The 27,970-nt window shown below is 35.3% G+C and overlaps 1 protein-coding gene and 1 long non-coding RNA gene across 3 annotated transcripts; one reads left to right on the top strand and one right to left on the bottom strand.

Moving 5' to 3' along the window:
• Positions 1-55: 55 nt before the first annotated feature.
• LOC131525505 (sodium-dependent neutral amino acid transporter B(0)AT1-like) lies at positions 56-20,888 on the top strand. Its single transcript, XM_058753212.1, has 13 exons — positions 56-63; positions 165-371; positions 4,042-4,182; positions 5,111-5,248; positions 6,067-6,248; positions 10,524-10,634; positions 13,296-13,408; positions 13,491-13,619; positions 14,616-14,772; positions 14,856-15,060; positions 15,145-15,304; positions 18,354-18,516; positions 19,736-20,888. The coding sequence occupies exons 2-13, from the start codon at positions 167-169 to the stop codon at positions 19,967-19,969; spliced, it is 1,938 nt and encodes a 645-aa protein (XP_058609195.1). The 5' UTR covers positions 56-63; positions 165-166; the 3' UTR covers positions 19,970-20,888.
• Positions 5,106-18,496, bottom strand: LOC131525508 (uncharacterized). Of its 2 annotated transcripts, XR_009267240.1 has the most exons (6): positions 18,323-18,496; positions 15,114-15,283; positions 13,763-13,800; positions 10,554-10,688; positions 6,040-6,282; positions 5,106-5,315 (listed from the first exon to the last, which is right to left on the bottom strand). It is a non-coding gene; the product is annotated as an uncharacterized LOC131525508 (long non-coding RNA). The 2 variants fall into 2 exon arrangements; XR_009267239.1 differs by lacking the exon at positions 15,114-15,283.
• Positions 20,889-27,970: the final 7,082 nt, after the last annotated feature.

Genomic DNA, 27,970 nt, shown 5'->3' with positions numbered 1-27,970 from the left:
GTGTGTGTGTGAGAGAGAGACAGTGAGAGTGTGTGGATATGGGAGGAGATGTCAGTGCTAAAGGTCAGCATGTGCTTGTTGGAGTCAGTATTTATTGACATCTCCAGCCATCACTCCATCTCTTCTCTTCTCACCCCTCTCTGTGGACAAACCCAACGCAGCAGACATGAAGTTGAAGCTGAAGCTCCCGAACCCGGGTCTGGAGGACCGGATCCCGTCTCACGCCGAGCTGGAGAAGCTGGAGCTGGAGGAGGCTGGAGAGCGGCCGCAGTGGGACAACAAAGCCCAGTACATGCTGACCTGCGTGGGCTTCTGTGTGGGACTGGGGAACGTCTGGAGATTCCCGTACCTCTGCCAGAGCCACGGAGGAGGTGAGCTGAGAAACAACACAACACAGTCACACTCACAACATCAGACCAACAGTCTGCATCTGCAGGATCTTACGCATTTTAGTGCATTTAAGATATTCGTGCATTTGGATAAAACAGTTTTAACATAAACCAATAAATGTGATGCATATTTGTCAGTCATACATAAAAGAAATGTAAGATTTCTGCACTCAAAATTCATGCATTCAATGCAGTATGCATTTATTCGAACTGAAACTGCATAAATTTGTTCATTTCAAAAAATGTATTCAAAATGGTTCAAGTTGGCAATATTCGATTAGCTCAAATGTATGAGATCGAAACAAACCGGAATTTATTGATGATAAATATATATAAACCTGTTTATTGTATATTTAAAACACATTCAGTTTAGTAGTAATATTACAGAAACATGACCTGTTTCATTTATGTATGACTGACAAATATGCATGACATTAATTAATAATTTTTTAATGAAATTCAAATACATTCATCTTAAATTTATCAACATCATTCATTAACAAACCCACATGATTTCTCTTACCAGTGCAACCTAACAAACGTCTGTCTATTACTAATATAAAGTGTGTTTGTGCTTTAAATGACACTTGATTTGATGTATATCTAATATAATGACATTCAGAAATTTATAGTTTTATAGTGTCAATAAAGTGTTTTATGATTTCACTCATTTAGAAGCAGTGCATTCAGATACTTTGTAGGTTATTTATATATATATATATATATATATATATATATATATATATATATATATTTTTTTTTTTTGAGAATATACATTTTGGAAACATATCTGTGTATTTAAAGTGATTTGTCCAAAACTGCTTCTGAGAATAATCAAATTGTACAACCAATTAATGCCACTGTGTTTTAAGACTGAAGACAAAAGTGATTGTAATTCTGTGTTATTTTCATATGCATGTGATACAACCACAGAAAGGTTGCTATAAACTCCCTCATAAAGCCCCAAACAGTCTTATAATGGTCTGAATGCAGCCACTTAAAACTATTATAGTTAAACATTAATTCAACATCAGCAGAGCAACAGATGCTTCCACTGTGATTGAAGCCGAGATTTACTGTGCTATTAAAACGGGATGTTTCCATTCAGAAAATTTACAACTTTTATGGTGTGGGTCAAACTGAACCTAATTAGATTCGATACAATTCACACACAAAAAAAGAAAGAAAATCACACTGCAGTATAAAAATAACTTGAAAGGAGTAAAACTTTAACATTGATATTTCCAAAACATCAGAACATAAATGAAAAAAAAAAAAAAAAAAAAATGAATGCTTAAAAAAGGTATTTTCCAATTTTCACTCAGAGATTTGACAAATAATTAAAAAGAAACAGCAAGTAACTGTAATTGTCAAATTGTAAATTTTGTAGTATTTTCTTGTTGAGCACACTCAACATATTTATTTATTTATTTTTTTACAGTGCTTATAACAGAAATATTTTTTTCTTTAATTATTAATATTATGAACAGCATTTTAGGTACTTTTTAATATTCAAAAACACATTTTAAAAAAGTGTAGAAAAGCACTTTTTTCAAGCGCTTTGCTGAAGCTCAAGAAGAGCCAACATCATGGGTTCTGTTCCCTTCATATGCATAAACATAAGTGTAAATACCCTCAGAGGCTAGTTGAGAAACTGACACAACAAAAATCCCTGCAAACATCATAACTGTAATTTTGTACACACATTCCAGTGTCTAAATTTTGCAAGCATGTCCATGAGCCTAAATGAGAAAAACAAAGAAAACATTAAAAACATTACAGAAAAACATCATAGGTTAACGAGTATTTCCGGCAACTCACATATTGATGAGGAACATAATATAAGGACCGGAGATCTCAACAATGTCTCAAACTGTGCTCAGATTTGCATAGAAACTAAAGTCTGTGATTAAAAGTCAGATTTTAACATGATATCAAACAGTTCTCATCAAATGATCTGAGGTGCTCCACATTCATTTTATATCTACTTTCATTTCTCCTGAGGATTTGTTAGGAGAATCATCTGACGCATCAATGAAACAAAGTATCTGAGCTATGAAAGAGTAACATCTGAGCATCCATGAGCATATGGTTTCATAACCATCCTACATGAAGTGACAGAGCAGTTTCTTCAGAGGAGTAAATGTGCATCAGGTGTATACCTCTCGTTTTCCTAAAGTGCCCTCTCACCATCACCTTCACCTCAGGCTATCATCATGTGGACTTTCGAAGCTTTGGGCTGATAAGGGGCCACATGCAGATTGTCAAACACTCAGATAAAGAAGCTGATAAATGTTGACATCACTTTGTTTCCAAAACAGCTGTTTCAGTATGACACTGCAAAATACTGCAGAAAACAGTTCTGAATGATTAAGAGCACTTAAATGTACAGTATATTATTATCATCTAATGAATGTAATATAGCGCCATGGACAGAAAATGTAATTAGGTTCTAGAGTTTGATTTGAAGTTACAATTTAATGGTTTAAAATGTTTTAAAACGGTTGTAAAATGATTTAAAATAAAATGTTATATAAATCAATCTGAATGATATACTGTATAAACAAACCCCTCAGTAAAAACCTTCAGAATATAAATAGGGATAAAACTGCTAAGTGTGGTGTATGTAAGTGCTGCTGAAGTGGAGAAACAAACTCTTTAAGCAAATGTATTGTAATGGAAATGTACAGATGCAAATAGATAAAGTGCAACAATAAAACCAGGCTACCCCCCCCAGTATAAACCTTCAGTAAAAAGCCCTCATTAAAAACCTTCAGAATATAGAGAGGAATAAAACTGTAAAGTTTGGTGTATGTAAGTGCTGCTGAAGTGAAGAAACAAACATTTTAAGGAAATGTACTGTAATGGAAATCTACAGATTCAAACAGATAAAGTGCAATAATAAAACCAGGCAAATAATGTATGGAAAAAAACCCTCAGTAAAAACCTTCAGAATAAAGATGGAAATAAAACTGTAGGTTTTAGTGTATGTAAGTGCTGCTGAAGTGGAGGAAAAACTCATTTTGAGAAAATGGCCTTTTAGGATATATATTGTAATTGAAATCTATAGTCGCAAATAGATAAAGTGCAATAATAAAACCAGTGAATGACATATGAACAAACCCCACAGTAAAAACCTTCAGAATATTGATAGGAATAAAACTGTAAAGTCTGGTGTATGTAAGTGCTGCTGAAGTGAAGAAACAAACTTTTTAAAGGAATTTTTTGTAATTGAAACCCACGAACGCAAATAGTTTAAGTACAATAATAAAACCAGCGAATGAAATATAAACAAACCCCTCAGTAAAAACTTTCAGAATACAGATAAGTATAAAACTGTAAGTTTTGGTGCATGTAAGTGCTGCTGAAGTCCAGGAGAAACATTTTTTTTTTGAGGAAATGGCTTTTAAAGATGTATTGTAATTGAAATCTACAGCACAATTACAGTATTTTTGCTATCTATATTCATACTGTAGGACAACTATTGACTTGTTACTATTTTTATTCATCAAGAGGATCTTTAAAAGAAACATTTTGAGACATCGATGTTTTAAAACTATTTAAAATGCTGTTTTAATTATAATCGTGTGCTGTAAAAATGAATAAACAAGAGTTCATGTTGCTGAAAATAAATGATCTCACCTTTTTTCAGGAGCGTTCATGATCCCGTTCCTGATTCTTCTGGTTCTGGAGGGAGTCCCGCTGCTGCACCTGGAGTTTGCCATCGGACAGAGACTCAGAAAAGGCAGCGTTGGTGTCTGGAGATCCATCAACCCGTATTTAGTTGGAGTAGGTGGGTATTAAGGCAAAACACAGGAAAATACGGTAAAAAATGTTGACTAATAGACCTCATCTCACCATACTTGTACCATCACAAGTACCATTATTATATATCATATTACATTTATTTTGTATTACAAGTTTTCTGAAATACTATGTTCAAAATGACAAATGAGACATTACCTAAATAAATATAAATAAATATGTACTAATTTGCATACATTACCAGAACAAAATCTGTATAATTCTTGTTTGATGTTTTTGAGTTTTTCCAGAGGGTCTTTTGGCTTTCTCTATTTTATCACTCCATAAATCAGAAAAACTTTTTAGAAATTTTTAGTAATTAAATTTTTAATTGTTTTTAGCAATAAAAAGTTGAACAAATCATTGTGAATGAAATACGAACAACCCCCTCAGTAAAGATCTTCAGAATAGACAGGAATAAACTTGCTTAGTTTGGTGTATGTAAGAGCTGCTGAAGAGAAACAAACTCACAGCCTTAAGAGATATGTACTCTAATTTGAAATGTACAGACACAAACAGATAAAGTTCATTAATAAAATCAAGCGAATTATGTATGAACAAACCCCTCAGTAAAAACCTTCAGAATATAGACAAGAATAAATCTAAGTAGAATATAAACTAAAGTGGAGAAACAAACTTTTGAAGATTTGTAAGTAATAGAAGTCTACATATGTGAATAGATAAAGTGCAATAAAAAACACTTAAATGTGTATATTGGATGTTTTCTTTCCACTAGTCTGAAGAAGACATGTTATTGAAGCAAACTAGACAAAATCTCAAAATTGACCATTGTATGAACCCCCTAAAACAGTAATTCATCCCAGACCTCTAGTGTTAAATCTCTGTATAACATATCAGCTTCAGTCTCTCTGGTGATTATGATGAATGATGCGACTGAAAATGCTTCTCAATCACAGGCATCGCCTCCATGCTGGTGTCCTTCATGGTGGGGATGTACTATAACACCATCATCGCCTGGGTCATGTGGTACTTCTTCAACTCGTTTCAGGACCCTTTACCCTGGAGTCAGTGTCCCATCAATGAAAACCGGACAGGTACAGACCACCAGGATTCATGTCAATTCATTGTGACGTTACTTCATGTGGCTCTTTAGTTACCTGACTACACACAAAACAAACAAACAAACAAAATCTCTTTAAATTAAAAGTAAATAATGGCAAAAAATGCCTTTCTTATTCAGTATTTTTATCTTATTTTCCAGTACAAATATCTAAACATTCTTAAATCAAGTCACTTTTACATTAGAAGTTACACAGTTACTTTTTTTTATTTTTTAAATAAGATTTAATATCTCAAGTCTATGCTTAAAACAAGAAAAATATCTGCCAATACGGCAAGAAAAATAAACTTAATTCAATGGGAAAACAAGTATTTTTGGCAGATTTTTTTTAAGCATAAACTCACTTTATTTTGATACATTTTTTAGAAAACAAGGCTTACTTAATACTTAGTCATTATAAGACTTGGTCGTTTTTCTTTTCAAATAAATATATCTTGATTTAAGTTTTTTGTTTTTATTTGTAATGGACAACAATACAAAACTACTGAGTAAGACTATCTTTTTTTAGGTCTATGCAAGCTGCATGATCTTAGTGTAAAATCTATTAGTGTAAACATGCTTAAAAACAAATCGTGTTTTTGTCTTTTCCTTTTTCTTACTGTTATTTATTTTATATTTTAAATTGTGTGTAAATGTCTCTAATTTAAATGTTATCAGTGCTTTGTCAATGTAGAGCCATTTATGATGCCAATAAAGCTACTTGAGTCCTGATTAAATAACTGGAGTGCATAAAGACGATAAATGTACAAATCCAGGTGTACTTACGCATTGGTCGTATGTATCTGTTAACAGGGTTTGTGTCTGAATGTGAGCGCAGTTCTCCGGTGGATTATTTCTGGTACAGAAAGACGCTGAACACCACGGCTGTGATCGAGGAATCTGGAGGTCTGCAGTGGTGGATCGTCTTGTGTCTGTTCTGCGCCTGGACTCTGCTGTGGGTTTGCTGTCTGAGGGGCATCGAGACCACCGGGAAGGTACATCTCCATCACGTTTACACTTTTTCCTGCACTGTAAAAAGTGATAAGTTGACTTAACTTAAAAAAATTGAGGAAACTCGTTGCCTTAAAATTATTAAGTAAATAATAATTTTTTTTAAAAAGTTAAGCGAACTTGATAATTCACTTAACTTATTTTTTTAATTATCATTTACTTAAAAATTTTAACGCAACGGGTTTCCTCAATTTTTTTAAGTTAAGTCAACTTATCACTTTTTACAGAGTGAGCTCATGTCTCTGTCCCTCTGAGTTAAAGGGACAGGTCACCCATAAATTTTCATTCATTCATCTTTCATGTCGTTCCAAACCTATATGACTTTCTTTCTGCAGTGCATACAGAGAGCTATATTTCTCTTGTGTTTGTTTATCCATAGAGTGAAAATCAGTGGGGTTTAATGTTGTTTTTTGGACTCCACTGACTTGCAATGTATGGTTAAAACATTCCTCACAATATCATTTTTTGTGTTTTGCATAAAATTAAAGGTTTGGAATGGTATAATCCTGAGTTTTATAATGTTCCGGGTCAATATGACCCGAAGTTTAGAGTTGTCCGAAACATTTTGAAAAAATGTTTTTCTTCAAACGCCTGCAAGATTTCAAGACTCTGAGATGTTGTGGGAAGTTCATACAAAATTTCAATTATGTTTGTTTCAATTATGAGTCAATTTGACCCACACATTTAAGGGCAGTTGCAAACACCCAAAATATCTTAAAACAATACTACTACTAAACTACTATTTCTGCATTTGGCCAACGATTCTTTTCAAAGAAATGTAGTTTTATCAGTTCATGCATGTTAATTTTACTGGAAAGTGAACTTGATCTTGCCATTGCTAGTGCCATGATCTACTCTTTAAGCTTCAGGAAAGCACAAAAATAAAATAAAATAAAAACATAAAAAAACACATTAAAAAAATTATTTTATTTTTATTTTTAAATAAATTAAAAAATTATATAGAATTTATAATATCCAAATTTTGTGAAAAAGAAATGTTTAAAATACTTATTATTATTATTATTATTATTATATACTTATTAAAATTGTTGTTAATTACTTTTAAAATCATATTTTCTCATGTTTACTTTTTGTAATGTGTGAGAAGTATTAATGTTACGGGTTAAGGGAACTATATTGAATCCAATTAGGGTTAATTTGACTCAAAATGTAAAAAAAAAAAAAAAGCAAAGTTTTTTTTACTGCTCTTACTGCTCCAGACCCTCAGCTGTCAATCAGTGACATCAAATCTGTCATAAAAGACAGTTATTTGTTAGAGGAGTGACGTAGCAGCATGTCCACATGCTTGTAAATATATAAGAACATTAACCCAGGGTTAACAATGTGAAATCTCAAAACCTGCCTACCACAAATGAATTACTAACCCTCAGTAACGTATGAGCAGTGCATCACATGGAACGAGATAACCCAAGGTTAACCCAAGGCCAGATATCTGGGTGTGGTTGTTCTGGTTAAGCATTAGCTAGTGCACAGACTGACGTTATGGTTAAAAACAGCCTGGTAGTTTTGGCCAAGACAAGATAAAACTCATAAAACTGATAATCAGAGGAAACAAATGCAATCTCTGCTTATGTTTTACACTATTATATAAAGAGCACAAAGGGCAGCGAGATTCGGGCCGCTGTAAAGAAATCACAGCGACTAATGGCTGTAATGGCACCAATGATAACAGACACTTTTCTGGTAAATTACAGGATGCAACTGTAAGAAGAGGAAAGGAAATTTCCAACTCTCATTTCATCCCAAAATCAAAAGAAAATATGAAATTACAGTTTGCATGAAAAAAGTGAAGTCTGCTCTTAAAACCATTCAGATTTGTTGCATTGTGACATTGTGACACTGAAGCACATTTACCACCAAACTCTTATTATGCCATGGTCTGTCTGAATACTCTATTCTGATTGGCTGGCAGGTGCTGATTAAATTCGTTTAACTGCACAGGTAGTTCCAGGTCAGTTTAATCACGTTCTATATTAATGCGCTTCCTATAAACATTGGTAACCATAGTAACTAGGGGTGTAACGATACACGAATCGCGGTTGAACGATTCACGGGCATTTTCCAAATGGAAGTGATCATCCCTATCCCCTTGGAGTGGGGACTTGGGAGTGAGCAGGGCACGTGCGTGTCATTATGTAGTCGTTTGAAATGCACTTGGTGAAGGGAGCGTAATTTCCTCATTATCTTCAGCTGGGATGTTCCCGTGACAACGCAGCACGGTGCGTGTCAGCAGATGTCGCTGTTTAAATGTCAATAGTCTTTTTATTGTTGTTAGCATAACTGTTGCAAATAAACATACATTTTATATTTTTAAAAGTTTTTAAAATATGCTATATAATATATAAAAAATAATATATATTAAACTTTTTAAATTATGAAATGTATTTTTTTTTTATGCGGTTGTCCGCCAGCGAATCTGCTGACGCGCACCGTGCTGCGTTGTCACGGGAACATCCCAGCTGAAGAGAATGAGGAAATTACGCTCCCTTCACCAAGTGCATTCCAAACGACTACATAACGACACGCACGTGCCCTGCTCACTCCCAAGTCCCCACTCCAAGGGGATAGGGATGATCACTTCCATTTGGAAAATGCCCGTGAATCGTTCAACCGCGATTCGTATCGTTACACCCCTAATACACAGTAAAACCTCTAGTGTTAAATCAACACTCCCAGTGTATATATAATCTACACTCAGAGTGTTAAAAAAGTAACACTGAAGCAGTGTTAAAGTTAATGAGATAATTAGTTTAGTAATTGAGTGATGATTGAGCATTAGTGAAGAACACCTGCTGTTAACAAACTGAACCATTGAAAGAAAGAGAAAGAAGAACAGAAAAAAAGAGACGAGACGAGCAGAAATACAAGATAAAAGAAGACATTAAATCTCTGAAGATCTCAGCAGAGGATGATTAAACAACTCCACAAACAGCATCACCAGCTTCACACGTTACTAACCAGATTGACTTTAGATGTTGATGCTTTAGTTTTGTTTGAGTTACCATTATCGAGGTCAGTGTTTGCTTTAGTTGGGCTCTTGACCCTTGACTTAAAACATTATAATTACTTTGGCTGCTATAACCGCGTGTTTGTTTAGACATGCTAGTTAGATTTCTATAAAGAAATCACCAGCATTTAGTGATTTCCGTAACTGATTTCATTCAGAGCATTCTCATTGATTGATTAGTTTTTTTTTTATTTTGCTCACATAAAATATAGAGTTTGATCCATCAGTTTTAAAATTAATTTGAAAGACTTTTAAAAGTAAATAGGCACTAAAAGATTAAAATTGCATTATCATACAGACATCAAGAATCAGCATATGAATATCAACAATGGTGACAATCAACATATTCAGATAAACAGATCCTCTGTGAACATTACAAAACACGCCACTAAAAGTCACAACACAATAGCAAAACAAAAGGAAATAGTAAGAATAAAAGAAAATACTAAGACAGCTGCATAATTTATTCATGTCGCATTGCATGCTGGGAGCCATGGATGAGTTTTGATTGGTGCTCCCAGAATGCACTGCAACATGGAGCTTTATGTTGATTGTCACCATTGTTGAGATTCATATGCTGATTCTTGAAGTCTGTTTGATGAAGAAAAGTAAACTTCCAGTGCAAAATAAGTTTCAAAAGGCTTTCAGATTAATCTTAAAACAAGCTAGATCTTAAACGATGTATATAATCTCGATAACAAAATTAACTAATAAATCTACCAGTGACTACACTCCAAATTACACCCGTTATTCAAGCCACTATACATCTTTATTGAAATGTAACTAGCCCAGATTACATTTTCTCTAGGCTTTTTCTTTTCTTTTTTGCCATAACTAACATGTCTAAACAAACACGCAGTTATAGCAGCCAAAGAAATCATAATATTTTAAATCAAGGGTCAAGAGCCCAACTAAAGCAAACACTGACCTCGATAATGGTAACTCAAACAAAACTAAAACATCAACATCTAAAGTCAATCTGGTTAGTAACGTGTGAAGCTGGTGATGCTGTTTATGGAGTTGTTTGCGATTAATCGATTGACAGCACTAATATATATATATATATATATATATATATATATATATGTATGTATGTACAGTATATGTATATCAGGGGCCTTTTCCTCCAAGCATATATAGTCAGCAGAGAATATGGGATAAATTTGGTTATTGTCATGCAAATTAATGTCATAAAATCCTTATCTTTATGCTAAATATTATTTCTCATCAGGCTGTGTACGTGACCTCCACGCTGCCGTACCTGGTCCTGACCATCTTCCTGATCAGAGGACTGACGCTCAAAGGCTCTGTCAGCGGAATCAAGTTCCTCTTCACTCCCGACGTAAGTCTGACACAAACACATCTAGCTGACTTCACTTTACACAGCTCGGACATTCTGTGGAGAAGAAAGAAAGTCATGCATGTTCAGAAAGAGGAAATCTGCCATCATCTCCTCTTTATAATGCCATCCAACACATCTTCATGGAAAAGAACAGATGTTATATGACAGCTGTCAAACTCAAGAAGGAACAAAAAAAAGCACCATTAAGTCTTCCTGAATTCAAATTTAACTATTTTACTTTCATTATTCGACTGTTTTCTTAAAAAGAATAGAATTATAAGAGACCTATATATGTTGAAGACACATAAATAATCAAACCCAAAATGAAAAAAAAAACAAAAAAAACAAACAAAATGAAACTCCACAAAACAAGATATTTTGAAGAAGGTTGGAAACCAAACAATTTTGGATCCTATTGACTTCCATATCATCATAATATGGAAGTAAATAGGTCCTGAAAATGTTTAAATTCCACAATTTTTCAAAATATCTTTTTAGTGTTCATTAGAAGAAAGATACTCCAACCGGTTTGAATCGTCAGAGTAAATGATGAGAGAATTTTATATTTGGCTCAACTATCCCTTTAAATATTAACCAAGTCTAATATTTACATAGACATTGTTTAGGTTTTTGTAGGTGATGCAGCCTTTCTAAAACCGTTTTAACCTAAATTAATTTAAACATTAACCTAAAGTTTAAGGCAAACAATGAAATAATAATAGATTTACACAAGAAATCATCATTGGGATTCATGGAGATGCTTTCCAAAATCCACTGCAAACTCACTGCAAGTGCCCCTATTATGAGTAATGAAAGGGTCATATTTTGGTTTTGGCAGTTGCCAACAACAGGTGGACACGCATGCAAGGTCAAAAAAAACTTTCATTGTCTCATAATATGCATTTATTTTTACCTTACTTGCTCAATGACTCCCAAACGATTCGCTCAATGATTCATTTTTCCAAACCCCTCCTTTGCGTGACGCTAATCTGTGGTGATTGGTCGGTCTCATTTTCATCTAATCTCGTCTGTAATGCCTGATAAAGCAGTGTTTGTGAGTGCAGTGCTGCTTTGTGTACAGCGTTACCGGGGAAACCGCTATTTTTAATGCTCCAAAGCGGCACCTAGTGGCAAAGAATGAATTTGCATTTTCATTCAGACCAATGCTAAAAGACCAACAAGTGGGCGGCAATATGCTAATGTTTCATGTGGAGTTCAACACGAAACAGCTTGGGATTCGTTTTTAAAAATGACTCGTTTCAATGATTCAGAGTCGACTCTTTCTTTTGAGAGACAATAACTTTATACACGGTGCACTTTCAGATTTAAAAATTTGCAGGATGTTTTCATTCACAGAGCTGTGTTACACACTGCATGAAAGATCATCTTCAAAAATCCATAAAAGTGGCACTTTAAGTTGTTTGATGGAGGGCCATTGGTAGGAAGTCTTTGAGCTGTGTTTATGATCAATGTACATAACAAAAATATGTATTTTAGGTATGGAAATGAGTTTTGATGTTTGGGAAATAGTCATTGCGCTGCTTTGGCCTGTTTTTGACTGGCATGGGCTAGTTTTGTCACGCAGACCTGTCAACCCTGGCTGTATGGAGCAGGGAAGATGCTTTTAGTTTAGAATTGTAGCGTACGATTTCCAGCTCAACTAAATTATTTTTATTTCCTTAAAAAAGGGCAGTGCTGCAGTGGGCAAGTAATGTAATCGGTGTGCAACCAAACACTGTGTAACACCGACTACCGCAACTCTGTCATTCTTGTTATGCGCCAAATCACGGGATCCGCCCACGCTATATTTTCTGATCGCCCGCAGCAAAGGTAAAAACCGCCTGCTCCTGCGAGATTTGCGTTGGATATCGCTGGATCCCATTGTAGCCCTCTACATTGAAGTGCAGTCAAGATATAATTAAGAGATTAATTTCGCACCTTCAGTGATTATAGCAGGAGTTTTTGTGAAAGTGCGTCATGTAAGTAATATGTTATATAATAGATTTAAATATATGTAACAATCAGAGCTGGGTAGTAACTGATTACATGTAATCTGGATTATGTAATCAGATTCTGAAAATTGAGTACTTTTAATTAGATTATATTACATTTTAAAATACTCGTAATCAGACTACAGTTACTTTTTTATAGATTACATGACTGCATATATTCACACAATAGCAATAAATTATTCATAATTTTTTCATTTTTTAAATGTTCCTTTCTAAAATGCCTACATGACATGCAGGTAAACAAAACATTACATTTTTTACTAAGTGTTTTATGTTGATTGAAGTTATTTTAAAATGATTTATTTTAATTTAACATTTTATGGCTTAATTAATTAGCTTTTTGTTAAACTCACAAACCCCTGCAGTTCCTTCACAAACCCCAGTTTGGAAAACCTTGACATAATGTATAGAATAATTCACTTTATGTTGTTAATAACAACAAATGGAATATATTTTCTAGCATGGTACAACATTATCCTATTTAAATCAATGTGATAAACGAATTACTTTAAAAGTAATCTGAAAGTAATCTGATTATATTACCCCAAAATGTGCAATGTATTATGTTACTAACCACAATTTTTGTCATGGAATTTGGAATCTACTCAGCTCTGCTTATAATATGATATATGACGATGTATTTGTGTAGCTGGACGAGCTGCTAAACCCGGCGACGTGGCTGGACGCAGGAGCGCAGGTGTTTTACTCCTTCTCTCTGGCGTTTGGAGGACTCATCTCCTTCTCCAGCTACAACTCAGTCCAGTCAGTATCTTCAGCCTTTGACATCTTCTCAGTTTGTGTTCAGTATAATGATTTTAATAACTGCCTCACTGTGTGTCTGCAGTAATAACTGCGAGCAGGACGCAGTCATCATCTCCATAATAAACGGCCTGACGTCTATTTACGCAGCCATCGTGATTTACTCCATCATCGGCTTCAGAGCCACGGAGAGGTTTGACGACTGTCTCAACGGGTGAGTGTCTCCGTCTCAATCAGAGACACTGAGATACTGAATGTGCCATCTATTGATCAGTGTCAGGAACAGATCTGATATTAAACACCCAAGCGATTCAAAATCAGCTCTAGTTCACCAAAAAATAATAATTATTTACTCACCCTCACACTGTTTCAAATCCGTATGCTGTTGGTTTTCACTGCGGAACACAAAAAAATAAGTTTTTTAAAAATAAATATATTAAACATTAAAACAATAATATATATATATATATATATAATAAACATACTAATAGTTTAAATGATATTTGATAATTTTATTTAATATATATTTAATATATTCCACTTTATATATCATATACAATTTTAATTTATTTAAAAAGAATCAATATCTAAATATTTATTTAATAAATATTTAAAATATATTAATATTATCATTTATTATTCAATTATATATATATATATAATATCATATTAAAATTATATATATTTATAAACTTAAAAATTTTTCATATATTTTAGTATAATGAAATATATATTGAATAAATGTCAAATATATTCATATATATTTTTTATATATAATTGTTTTTTCATATAATTTTGTTTCAAAATATATTAAATGTATAAATATATCATACATTTTTAATTTATTAAATAAAGTATTTATTAAATATCAAATGCATATTATATTTAATAAACTAACTATAATACAATGTTTGATTATATTAATTTAATAATATATTAATTAATTAAATTATATATTTAATATATTTTAAAAATAATAAATATATAAATATGTTGTGTTCAGAATATTAATATAATTAATTTTGTATTCAAATTATTTAATAATATATGCTTTTCATATATTATTATTAATATATATATGTATTATTATTATTATTATTATCAAAACTAAATGTATTAACAAATATTTAATAAAATATTTTATTGTTTTTCCATTTTATTTTTTTAAAGATAATTTGCTCAAGTTCACAGTGCTATGGTTTGTTCACAGTAACATCCTGACGCTGATGAACACGTTTGATCTGCCGGAGGGAAACATCACGGAGAGCAACTACGACAGTTTTCTTCAGCAGCTCAACAGCACAGCACCAGCCGTCTTTCATGAGCTCCAGCTGAAGACCTGCGACATGCAGACGTTTCTCAGTCAGGTCTGTGTTTCCTTCTTTTATTCGGTGCTTCAGGTCTCTCAGAGGCTCTTCAGGCTTGTTGACCCGTCTTGTTATCTGCACAGGGAGTTGAGGGAACCGGTCTGGCCTTCATCGTCTTCACTGAGGCCATCACTAAGATGCCCGTCTCTCCTCTGTGGTCAGTGCTGTTCTTCATCATGCTCTTCTGTCTGGGATTGTCCACCATGTTCGGCAGCGTCGAGGGAGTCGTGGCGCCGCTGCAGGATCTGAACATCCTACCGAAGCGCTGGCCGAAGGAGGTCTACACAGGTACAGCCACACAAACATTATAATCTAACCGTCTCCACTGATGATCACATCACCTGAAGGTCTCGGCCTGTGTGTGTTTTTCAGGTCTGGTGTGTTTCGTCTCGTTCGGTCTGGCCATTATCTTCGCTCAGGGTTCAGGTGAATATTGGCTGGCTCTGTTCGACAGCTTCGCTGGATCCATTCCTTTGCTGATCATTGCCTTCTGTGAGATGATGGCTGTATCCTACATTTATGGGATCGACAGGTGATGATTGCATAGCAAATCTTTCCAAAACTGATTTTAATTAAGCTTTTTATTTTTATTAATATTTATTACATTTTTTAAATTAAGGTTGTATATTTGATCTATGCTCAATTATATATTAACGTTATAAATTTTAAATTTATTTTAAAAATGAGAATCATTCTCATTAGAAGTGGATCAAAAAAGCTTATCAAAGTTGTCCTAATATATTATATATATATATATATATATATGTGTGTGTGTGTGTGTGTGTGTGTGTGAGAGAGAGAGAGAGAGAGGGAGAGAGAGAGAGAGATAAGCCCTGTGAATTTGAGAGTATTATTTTGGGGAGGAAAAGCGAAAACATTTAAATATTAAAATTTATATTCATGTTTGATTTTAAATAAAATATTTATTAAATATCTATTTATTATTTGAATAAATATTAAGTTTTTAAAATCATGATAAATACATACTAAATAAAAAAATATATTTATGTTAATATATTTAACATTCTATACACACACACACTTGTATGTATATATCTAAAAAGCCTTGTGAATTTGACCATGTTATCTTTGGGGAAAAAAGGGAAAACAATTCATATGAAACAAGTCTCATACTGTCACTTCTTCCAGTGGAGTGCCTCAAGGATCTGTTCTTGGTATACTTTTGTTTTTAATCTACATGCTCCCTCTGGGTCAGATCATGCAGCGCCATGGTCTTAATTTCCACAGTTATGCTGATGATATGCAAATCTATTTTACTGCACGGCCCAACTCTGTTTTTCCTCCCTCTTCTTTAACATCTTGCCTACGTGATCTTAAAGTATGGATGGCTCAAAAATACTTAAAACTGAATACTGAAAAAACAGAGATTCTGTTAGTTGGCCCAAAATCCTCTGTCTCCTCTTATTTTGACTTCTCTATTAATATTGATGGAGTTATACGTAATCTTGGCATACTATGTTGGCTTTGAACCCCATTTCAACCAGCTTAAGTCCTGTTTTTTCCATCTTCACAATATTGTCCGTTTACGACCATCACTAAATTTCAAAGATGCTGAGACTGTTATTTATGCTTTTATAACTTTGCGCCTTGACTATTGTTACACCTTGTTAAAAAGCCTACCTAACCAGTGTTGCCAAGTCCAGGGTTTTCCCGTGGAATTGAGCTACTTTACCGCGGGTTGTTTTCCATGTCCTCGGGTTTAAGCGACCCCAATAACATATTTAGTACCTGAAATGCAATTTTTACAAGGGGAACTCCACTAAAAAATTTGTATTTTACCCCCCTGAACACGATTTTTACTGGGGGATCCCCCTTGAAACGCCATTGGGATAGTTTTGAGTAGCAATTGGGAGAGTTTTGTTGTGAAAACCTGGCAACCCTGTACCTAACAAAGCCCTTAATCTCTTACATCTAATTCAAAATGCCCTTGCATTCACCAAAAAATCAGCTCACATCACTCCCGTCATACAGCAATCTATCGTATCTATCTATCGTATTCAGTTTAAGATACTCATCCTAGTTTTCAAAGCTTGTCATGGTTCTGCACCTTCTTACCTTTCTGAACCCTTTCTTGCCCTTATGTCCCTACCCGTACTCTAATATTGAGTTCTGGGAATTTGCTTGCATTACCTAAATTCAGACTATCTAGTGTGGGCTTTTAGCACTTTTTAGGGCTCCTAAGCTCTGGGACAAATCTCAAAACCTCTGTGTTGTCTCTTCACTCCAGACCTTTAAAACTGATCTCAAAACTCTCTTATTTACAACATGCTTTATTAATTGATTGTCTGCCTCATTTTTCAGTTCCATGCTTGCTTTCATTACTTATCTGGTACAGATGATCTCTGTCTGCTGTAAGGTCCATGCTCTTGGCCCAAAGAAGGTATCCAATGGTGGATGAAGGTTTCCTGCGTGTTCGGTATTTTCAGCAGGCAAAGTTATTAAATTTAGGTTCAATTCAAATCCGACTCCGTTTTATAATGACCTCACATTTGGGTTAAAATGACAATTGTATATTCAATTCATAGGATAATTTATCTAGACATCTTATTATTCTTTAATATTTCAAAGATATCGCTTCGGCCGTTGTTAACGTATCTTACGGTCACATTCTCGTCAGTCTTGGTTATTAGACAGATGTAATTGGCTTGCTCATTCTAAAAGTACTTTTATTAAGCCCCCATAGATTTGTACACACTTGAATAAAGCAACATTATTTCTAGTCAGAGGTCATGACTATAGATATAAGCCGACCAACATTACTTTCCCTGACAGTAGCTTTGGTATGGTCATGCCATGGTTTCCCCATGTACACGTAATATTACAATAAACAGAGGTTAGGCTCACTCTATTTAGGTTGGTCAAACAACATTCAGTTGACCTAAACGGAAATTCACTATAAGCGCTTACAATCTAAGTACACTTGAACTAATACCAAGTGTTAGCCGGATCCCTAAAGATATGTTGGTGTGTCCTATGCTCCGTCTCAAACGGTAACAAGGATACATCGTAATCTACTAGAGTCAATAATTACAGAATAAAATCAAATGTAACAATTTATTATTAGCCAGGTAAATATGTATTATGTAAATTACATAGCCAATTCAAAGATATCCAATCAATATAAGACATCAAAATCTCAAAGATGAATCTAAGCGTGCGTATGCGTACCTGACTTGAGAAAAATATATAGTATGAAGTGTGTGAACACACTTCGTATACCACGGACTCATCCTGACTGCTTTATTTGTTTGATCGTGTGACTGTATATTTGTATATGTGTTCATGTTATCTATTAACGTTATGTAAAGTGTCCTCTGGTTTTTGAAAGGCGCTATTTAAATAAAATTATTATTATTATTTTATACTCAATTTCTAAATCAATATATTTTAGCTAAAAAATAACTATTTTACTATTTTCAATATGTTTATTAAACATACATATAGATAGATAGACAGACAGATACACACATAGAGTATTTATGTGAGAGATTGACAGCAGATTATTGAGAGTACATAAATTGAAACTGACCTGTTGATATTTGTGTGCTGATTTGATGCAGATTCAATGACGATATCAAGTTCATGATCGGTCACAAGCCCAACTTCTTCTGGCAGGCCACGTGGAGACTCATCAGTCCGCTCATAGTGCTGATCATCTTCCTCTTCTACTTCGTCACCACCATCAGCAAAGAGCTGACCTACATCACCTGGGACCCGCAGTCGGTACGCACATCCCACGGCACGGCTATGGCGGCAAATCTATGCCGTTAATAACCGAGCGCACCACTCACTCAGTTATTAATGGCATAGACTTTCCCGCCATACACTTCTGCCTTAATTTCTGTAGGGAAACTAAGAAAAATGGACAATAGATGCAGGATCGAAAATATTCCTGTTATGACAGATATTGATTTCTGGACAAACACCCAGAAAACGTCCAATAATTACAGCTATTTTAAGAAAGAAAAGAAATACATGGTTAGATTTCTAAAAATACACAAAATTGTTTGAAAACTTAATTTTCTCTGATCAATAAACCTGCATAACTTAACAAATAAATAAAGCATAATGCATCAAATTAAAAACTAGGAATAATAAATAAAAGTGTAATGCATCAAGTGAGTAATGTATAAACACAAATTATTAATGAGTATTACATACATATGAATACATAAATATGCACAATAAACAAATATTAATATGCATAAATACATATGAATTATAAATCATATAAATGATTAAGTAATAAATAAGAGTAATAAAATAAATGTATGAGTAATGCATAAATTAGAAATATGAGTAATACAGAAATATGAATTATATAATATGTATAGTAATACTGTACATAAATACATAAATTAGAAATATGAGTAATGTATAAATGAATATGAATAATAAATCAAATAAATATGTATAATACATAACTTAATAAATGTGCAGAATACATACATATTATATATAAATACATATAAACAATAAATAAATGCATAAGTATATATAAATTAATAAACAAATATGCATAATACATAAATGTTTAATAAATAAATGAACTGAGTGATACATAAATACAAAATTATTAATAAAGATGAGAAATGAATGAAGAAAGTAATAAACAAATAAATGTATAATGCACACACAAGTAAATAGATTAATAAATATGAGTATTAATTAAACAATTCACAATTTACAATTTAACAAGCATGAATAAATAAATATGAGTAATACATAAATAAATAAATAATATGAGTATGAATACAGATTAATAATAAATAAAAGTTATAAATGATTAAATGAGAATTAAATAAATTAATAAATACATAAATATGACCAATACGTAAATATGAATAATAAATAGCCTAATAAAAATGTCACTAATAAACAAATATGAGTAATAAGTAATCATGTGCTGTTAGCTCATTATATTCATGATCATTGTCTCCAGGAGAATTTCCCCACGCTGGAGAAGAAGTCGTATCCGGACTGGATTTATGCGATCATCTTCATTCTGTCGGGCGTTCCAGTGCTGGTCATTCCTGCGATCGCTCTGTTCAAACTCATCAGAAACCGCTGCTGCGCTAAAGAGGAGAAACACACAGCCACGGAGCCGTTCTACTCCATATCTGACAAAATACAGATCCCCGACGAGCTCGACCGGACGAGCAGATCGCTCCACTAACACACGGGTTCCAGTCTGACCTGCAACATCAGGAAACGATCTAGAAACACAGAACAGACATTTACAGATGTGATTTGAACTGACAGCTCTTCATACTCTTCTGTTGTTTGTATGTATTTATGTGAAGCAGTTCATACGCATTAATGAAGCCGCCGAAGGTAAACAAAAAATAAACATTAACAAGTCGACACACATGTCTGTAAATGATAATTAGCCAGAAAACAGCTGTTTACCCACATGCCTTTTCTGGTGGCTTCATGTACACTGACTTCATTTTATGTGACCCTGCAGCACAAAAGCAGCATTTGTAGCAATAGCCAACAATACATTGTATGGGTCAAAATTATACATTTTTCTTTTATGCCAAAAATCATTAGGATATTAAGTAAAGATATTTAGTAAATTTCCTACCGTATATATATCAAAACTTAATTTTTGATTAGTAATATGCATTGCTAAGAACTTCATTTGAACAACTTTAAAGGCGATTTTCTCAATATTTAGATTTTTTTGCTCCCTCAGATTCCAGATTTTCAAACAGTTGTATCTCAGTCAAATATTGTCCGATCATAACAAACCATACATCAATGGAAAGATTATTTATTGACCCTTAATGACTGGTTTTGTAGTCCAGGGTCACATATTTATTTTTTATTCATGTGTGAAAAACATTTATCTATTGATAATTTTCATCTATATAAGGTAATATTTCATTTAAAAACATTTAGGGGAATTTCCGTGGTTAATTTCTGATAAAATACTGTTGTTTTGTCACCGTTTATGTGCATTATAGTGAATGTAATATATATTTACGTGCAAATTGTCCTGTATTATAATTGCACATATTATAAGTATTTTTACAATGTGTTTTTGTTCTTCTTAACAATGCCAGTTTAATAATAAACTAATTTTGATTGTGTGCAATGTTTGCATTTAACGAAGCAGTAAAGATATCCACTCTGAGCTGATAACACTCAAACATAATCACAACATAACCATAATGCATTATGCCCATAAGTGTGCATAAGTTAGAATATCATTCATAATTCCTACATTATTAATATTTAGCCAAAAGTACTTGAATGTACTCAAATGTTTTTTTCAAATTTAAACCCACACAAATAAACATATGAGCATGAGTTATTAGTTAACTATAACTAAAACCATCAAATTCAAGGTTATTTTATTTCAGCTAATTGCCAAAGCAACTCTCATTTTCATTTAGTTTTACTTTAATTAAATGAACTAAAACTATAACAGAATAGAAATACAGAACTATATACAGTGAGGAAAATAAGTATTTGAACACCCTGCTATTTTGCAAGTTCTCCCACTTAGAAATCATGGAGGGGTCTGAAATTGTCATCGTAGGTGCATGTCCACTGTGAGAGACATAATCTAAAAAAAATCCAGAAATCACAATGTATGATTTTTAACTATTTATTTGTATGATACAGCTGCAAATAAGTATTTGAACACCTGAGAAAATCAATGTTAATATTTGGTACAGTAGCCTTTGTTTGCAATTACAGAGGTCAAACGCTTCCTGTAGTTTTTCACCAGGTTTGCACACACTGCAGGAGGGATTTTGGCCCACCTCCACACAGATCTTCTCTAGATCAGTCAGGTTTCTGGCCTGTCGCTGAGAAACACGGAGTTTGAGCTCCTCCAAAGATTCTCTATTGGGTTTAGGTCTGAGACTGGCTAGGCCACGCCAGAACCTTGATATGCTTCTTACAGAGCCACTCCTTGGTTATCCTGGCTGTGTGCTTCGGGTCATTGTCATGTTGGAAGACCCAGCCTCGACCCATCTTCAATGCTCTAACTGAGGGAAGGAGGTTGTTCCCCAAAATCTCGCAATACATGGCCCCGGTCATCCTCTCCTTAATACAGTGCAGTCGCCTGTCCCATGTGCAGAAAAACACCCCAAAGATGATGCTACCACCCCATGCTTCACAGTAGGGATGGTGTTCTTGGATGGTACTCATCATTCTTCTTCCTCCAAACACGTTTAGTGGAATTATGACCAAAAGTTCTATTTTGGTCTCATCTGACCACATGACTTTCTCCCATGACTCCTCTGGATCATCCAAATGGTCATTGGCAAACTTAAGTCGGGCCTGGACATGTGCTGGTTTAAGCAGGGGAACCTTCCGTGCCATGCATGATTTCAAACCATGACGCCTTAGTGTATTACCAACAGTAACCTTGGAAACGGTGGTCCCAGCTCTTTTCAGGTCATTGACCAGCTCCTCCCGTGTAGTTCTGGGCTGATTTCTCACCTTTCTTAGGATCATTGAGACCCCACGAGGTGAGATCTTGCATGGAGCCCCAGTCCGAGGGAGATTGACAGTCATGTTTAGCTTCTTCCATTTTCTAATGATTGCTCCAACAGTGGACCTTTTTTCACCAAGCTGCTTGGCAATTTCCCGTAGCCCTTTCCAGCCTTGTGGAGGTGTACAATTTTGTCTCTAGTGTCTTTGGACAGCTCTTTGGTCTTGGCCATGTTAGTAGTTGGATTCTTACTGATTGTATGGGGTGGACAGGTGTCTTTATGCAGCTAACGACCTCAAACAGGTGCATCTAATTTAGGATAATAAATGGAGTGGAGGTGGACATTTTAAAGGCAGACTAACAGGTCTTTGAGGGTCAGAATTCTAGCTGATAGACAGGTGTTCAAATACTTATTTGCAGCTGTATCATACAAATAAATAGGTAAAAATCATACATTGTGATTTCTGGATTTTTTTTAGATTATGTCTCTCACAGTGGACATGCACCTACGATGACAATTTCAGACCCCTCCATGATTTCTAAGTGGGAGAACTTGCAAAATAGCAGGGTGTTCAAATACTTATTTTCCTCACTGTATATTAATATATATATATATTGTGACGAGCGTCCCGAAGACACATCAGCGTTGCCCTGGAGACGGACAAGGACCACCTGCACCCGCTCATCACGGTCTGATCGGCCACAGCTGGAACTCATTTGCCCGCGGCCAGATAAGATGTGCGAGGAGAGTCTCGTCTCCCATATGCTGAGAACTAACGTGTTTTCTCCTCTTCATTCCAGAGACAAGTGTGTGACCGATCAGCACCGCCCGAGCACCGCACGGAAGCACAGCACACTGGAATCTATCACGGAGAGCACTGACCCACCTCAGCACCCCACTTCTCACCTTAAATCTTTGTTTGTGAATTACTCCACCCTCCGGGGTATTTATTTTGAGCTCTCCTTGTCGTGTGATTCTTCCACCCCGTCACATTGGTGGAGAATGCGGGCAGATTAGGGGAAGTATCCCTTTCCTCGGAGGGTGGTCCTGGAGCAACGCGCGCCAGAGGGCACCCCGTGACCAGTAGACAGGCCGGCGGCCCCCAGTCCGCGGGATGAGCCGATGCCCACGGCACCCTCTTCTCCCCCCGCCCGGACATGGCTGGCAGGCTATATTCTACACCAAGATCTGCCCACCAGAGCCCCCGAGGCGATGATAAAAATCAACGGCTGTCCGTTTAAAGCACTGTTGGACTTGGGCAGCGCCGTCACCCTCGTCCAAGTGCATGTCCTTCCTCCTCGCAGCGAAACCAAGTCCCTGCTGCCAATAACGTGCGTGCACGATGACGAAGAAATCCCGCCGCCGCCCCGTTCTCTTGGCCTCAGTGGAAGAGATGGTGAGTCCCCTGCTCAGAATCCTAACGTGTTCTATGATGTTTTCCAACAGGTAACGGGAGGGGGCTCGTTTGGCCGAGCCCAGCGGGAAGACGACCGCCTAAAACATTGCTGGTCGAAAGTCTGCACAATAGACGGCGTGGACACACGGCCAAAGCCCCATCCTCTTCCCCACTTCATCGTTGAGAACGGCCTGCTCTACTGTGTCGCCCAGCGGAGGGGGGAGGAAAAAAAGTTATTGGTGGTGCCCCGCTCAAAAACAGAATCCATTCTGCACTTAGCGCATGCACACCCTCTGGCGGGGCATCTCGGCGCAGCTAACACTACCCAACGCATCTGTGATCGGTTCCATTGGCCTGGCATGGAAGCCGAGATGAAGCGGTTTTGCCAGGCGTGCTCCGCGTGCCAGAAGACCTCACCCAGACCGCCGGATATCTATCACGGAAAGCACTGATCCACCTCAGCACCCCACTTCTCACCTTAAATCTTCGTTTGTGAATAAATCCACCCTTCGGGGTATTTATTTTGAGCTCTCCTTGTTGTGTGATTCTTCCACCCCATCACAATATATATATATATATTACACACAACACACACATATATATTAGTGCTGTCAAATGATTAATCGCGATTAATGTTTACATAATATATGTGTGTATACTGTGTATATTTATTATGTACATATAAATACAAACACATGTATGTATATATTTAAGAAAAATGTGTTGTTTACAAATTCAGTATATTTATATATAAAATATACATATATATATTAGGGGTGACCCCGAATAGTTGATGATTCTATGCTTCGATAGGAGGAGCCTGATTCGATACCAATCTCACAGTCGAATATTCGCAGGGTGTTATGATCGTGCCATTTTGGCTATATGAGAGTGCTCATTGTCCGATTTCACATAGAACTACTGGTTTTCTCCCAATGAGTTAATATACAGCCTATTATGAAAATGCTGTAAATAAGAATCTGAAAAGAAAGAAGCTAAGAAGAAGAAGAATCTATAAGATGCATTTGGTTGAGTTGCACTGCAGTAAAGCGCTTCATTGTAGTAGCCTACTACGGTGATTATCTCTTCAGCGCACAGTGCGAGCAGGACAAACAACAATGCAGAATATTCTATGACTGGGACTGTCATATAGGCCTACATAACATTATAATGAGAACACTATTATAATAAAACACTGTGAACTTTTAGAGTTTAGTTGCCGTGTTTCTGCACGTTGTTGCATGAAGAACGCGTCCACAAAAGGAGTTCATTCAGAGCCGCTCAGACACGTTCATGCATTCTGGGCATTTTGTGCAGATAGCCTATAACATTAACGTTATGTTGTATAAATAACGAAGCGTATTCTATATGAGATAAATGAGTTAAATACCATTGATTAAAAACCTGCTATCATATGCTTCATTCTACTGGTCATCTTCAGCGCGTGCAGCTCAAAACAGAAATGTAGAACATTAATAACTGTCATATAGGCTACATAACATTATAATGAGAGCACTATTGTAAAAAATGTTGTGAATTCTTGGGGTTTCGCTGACGTTTAATGTTAACTATCTTTTAATCAAAACGTAAAACATTATTTACCCCGTTTGTATCTGCGAGGCATCCGTTACACATTTTCCCTGTGTGTTAACATCAGTAATTATGACTGTCGAATGACTTGACTCTGTAGTAATGTATTTCTGCCAGTTCAGTAAAGGAGTTAATCAGGGCAAAGAAATGGAAAGTCTTAGATTGCCCAAGTCAATCTCCAGATTTAAATCAGATTGAACATGAATTTCAGAAGCTGAAGAGGAGACTAAAGGCAGAAACTCCCCAAAATAAGCAACAGTTGGAAATGGCTGCATTAAAGGCTGGGAAAAGTATTTCAAAGGATGAGACCAAGAGTCTGGCAATGTCTATGGGTCACAGACTCACTTCTGTGATTGCACGCAAGGGATCTGCCACTAAATAGTAGCTTTTAATCTTTTATATCTGCCTTAAGTTCAACTCTCCCAATACTTCTGATCACATCAAATAGTGGGATGAATTTTAAACGTGCTCTCCTTTTTATTTGGTAAAACATGTACGTGTTGAAGCAGCTAATAATAAAATGTGACATTCTGTAGTTTTGTCTCATATTCATATTTTAATCATATTTGCGGATGTCTTGACTATGCAGCAAACAAAGCAATTTTGTCATTACTGTCATTACATTTCATATATATACAGATTGCCTATAGCCTAAGCGCTGAAGCGCATGTATAAAACCTGCCACAGTGCACCGGCAGAAGTAATGATTATGAATGTGTCAGGGAAAAAGAGTAAGGAGCCTGCATTCACATTTTAATAATGTATTTATAAACTAGTGCTCTCTTTGTTCTCAGCTCAAGAGATGAAGTAGGCGATACTGATTACATAATCTGAGAATATTTGTTTTCCATTTGAATTGGTCCATTTGAAAGTAGAGATTTCACTCTATATAGATATGTTTTTCATGTCTATAAGGCAAATATACATGGAGTTTCACGCTCAAGTCCACAGAGACTGAGATGGCAGAAAGCACATCCTGTTTGCTTTCTTTATTTTACAAAAGCGCAACGTTTTGTTGTTATTGTGAGTGCACACAAATAAATGTAGAGTCTTTACAGATTTGAAAGATGGATTACTCTTATCTGTATGACCAAAAATGAGGGAGTATTTTAAGAGCAAGTGAACGCACCGGAGCTAACTCTCCATTGCTAACACTGCTAGGAATAAACTAAACCTCATTTTAAGACCATGCAGATGAAATCTTTGACTTAAATAAATAAAAATTTAAATAAAATACTTATTTTATTTCAGCTAGTTACTGTCACGTTTCGTGGAGACAGGGAGAATGCAGTAGTCTCAACTTAAAGGTAAGAAAGGGTTTTAATAAATAATAACGCAGGGCATACAAACAAACAGCAACAAAGTAAAACGGACAAATCCTAAGGAAAACTCAGGACTTATAAACATATGGGAAGTAATTAAGGAGAACTGAAACTGATTATTCCTAGAACCTGTTTCAGTTCTCCTTAATTACTAATTAACCATATAATGAAACTCAGGAACAAGGACAGGGGTAAAACAAGGAAAACAAGTATACAATCCTGACGGTTACAAAGGCAACTTTTCTCATTTTCATTTATTTTAACTTGAAGTACTATATACTGTATATATAAGCACTAAAATAACTAAAACTGAAGAAAATAAAAAACTATACAAGCATGTTTAAAAAATAAAAAATACTAATAAAAATGACAAAAACATACAGCAAAATCACTAAAACATTAACTAAAATTAAAGCAAAAACTGAACATAAAAAACAATTAAAAACATTACAACCTGAATTCCGGAAATTTTGGGACGTTTTTTAAATTTGAATAAAATGAAAACTAAAAGAATTTCAAATCACATGAGCCAATATTTTATTCACAATACAGCATAGATAACATAACAAATGTTTAAACTGAGAAATTTTAAAATTTTATACACAAAATGAGCTCATTTCAAAGTTGATGCCTGCTACAGGTCTGAAAATAGTTGGGATGGGGGCATGTTTTCCATGGTGTAGCATCTCCTCTTCTTTTCAAAACAGTTTGAAGACGTCTGGGCATCGAGGTTATGATTTTCTTGAGTTTTGGTGTTGGAATTTGGTCCCATTCTTGCCTGATATAAGTTTCCAGTCGCTGAAGAGTTTGTGGTTGTCTTTGACATATTTTTCGTTTAATGATGTGCCAAATGTTCTCTATAGGTGAAAGATCTGGACTGCAGGCAGACCAGTTTAGCACCCGGACTCTTCTACTACGAAGGCATGCTGTTGTAATAGTTGCAGTATGTGGTTTTGCATTGTCCTGCTGAAATACACAAGGCCTTCCCTGAAATAGATGTCGTCTGGAGGGGAGCATATGTTGCTCTAAAACCTTTATATACCTTTCAGCATTCATAGTGCCTTCCAAAACATGCAAGCTTCCCATACCGTATGCACTTATGCACCTCATACCATCAGAGATGCTGGCTTTTGAGCTGAACGCTGATAACACGCTGGAAGGTCTCCTTCCTCTTTAGCCCGGAGGACACGGCGTCCGTGATTTCCAACAAGAATGTCAAATTTGGACTCGTCTGACCATAGAACACTTTTCCACTTTAAAACAGTCCATTTTAAATGAGCCTTGGCCCACATGACACAACAGCGCTTCTGGACCATGTTCACATATGGCTTCCTTTTTGCATGATAGAGCTTTAGTTGGCATCTGCAATTGGCACGGCGGATTGTGTTTACCGACAGTGGTTTCTGGAAGAATTCCTG

The sequence above is a fragment of the Onychostoma macrolepis genome, chromosome 19 (assembly GCF_012432095.1).
Source record: "Onychostoma macrolepis isolate SWU-2019 chromosome 19, ASM1243209v1, whole genome shotgun sequence".
NCBI lineage: Eukaryota > Metazoa > Chordata > Actinopteri > Cypriniformes > Cyprinidae > Onychostoma > Onychostoma macrolepis.
This window is presented reverse-complemented; position numbering and strand designations above follow the sequence as displayed.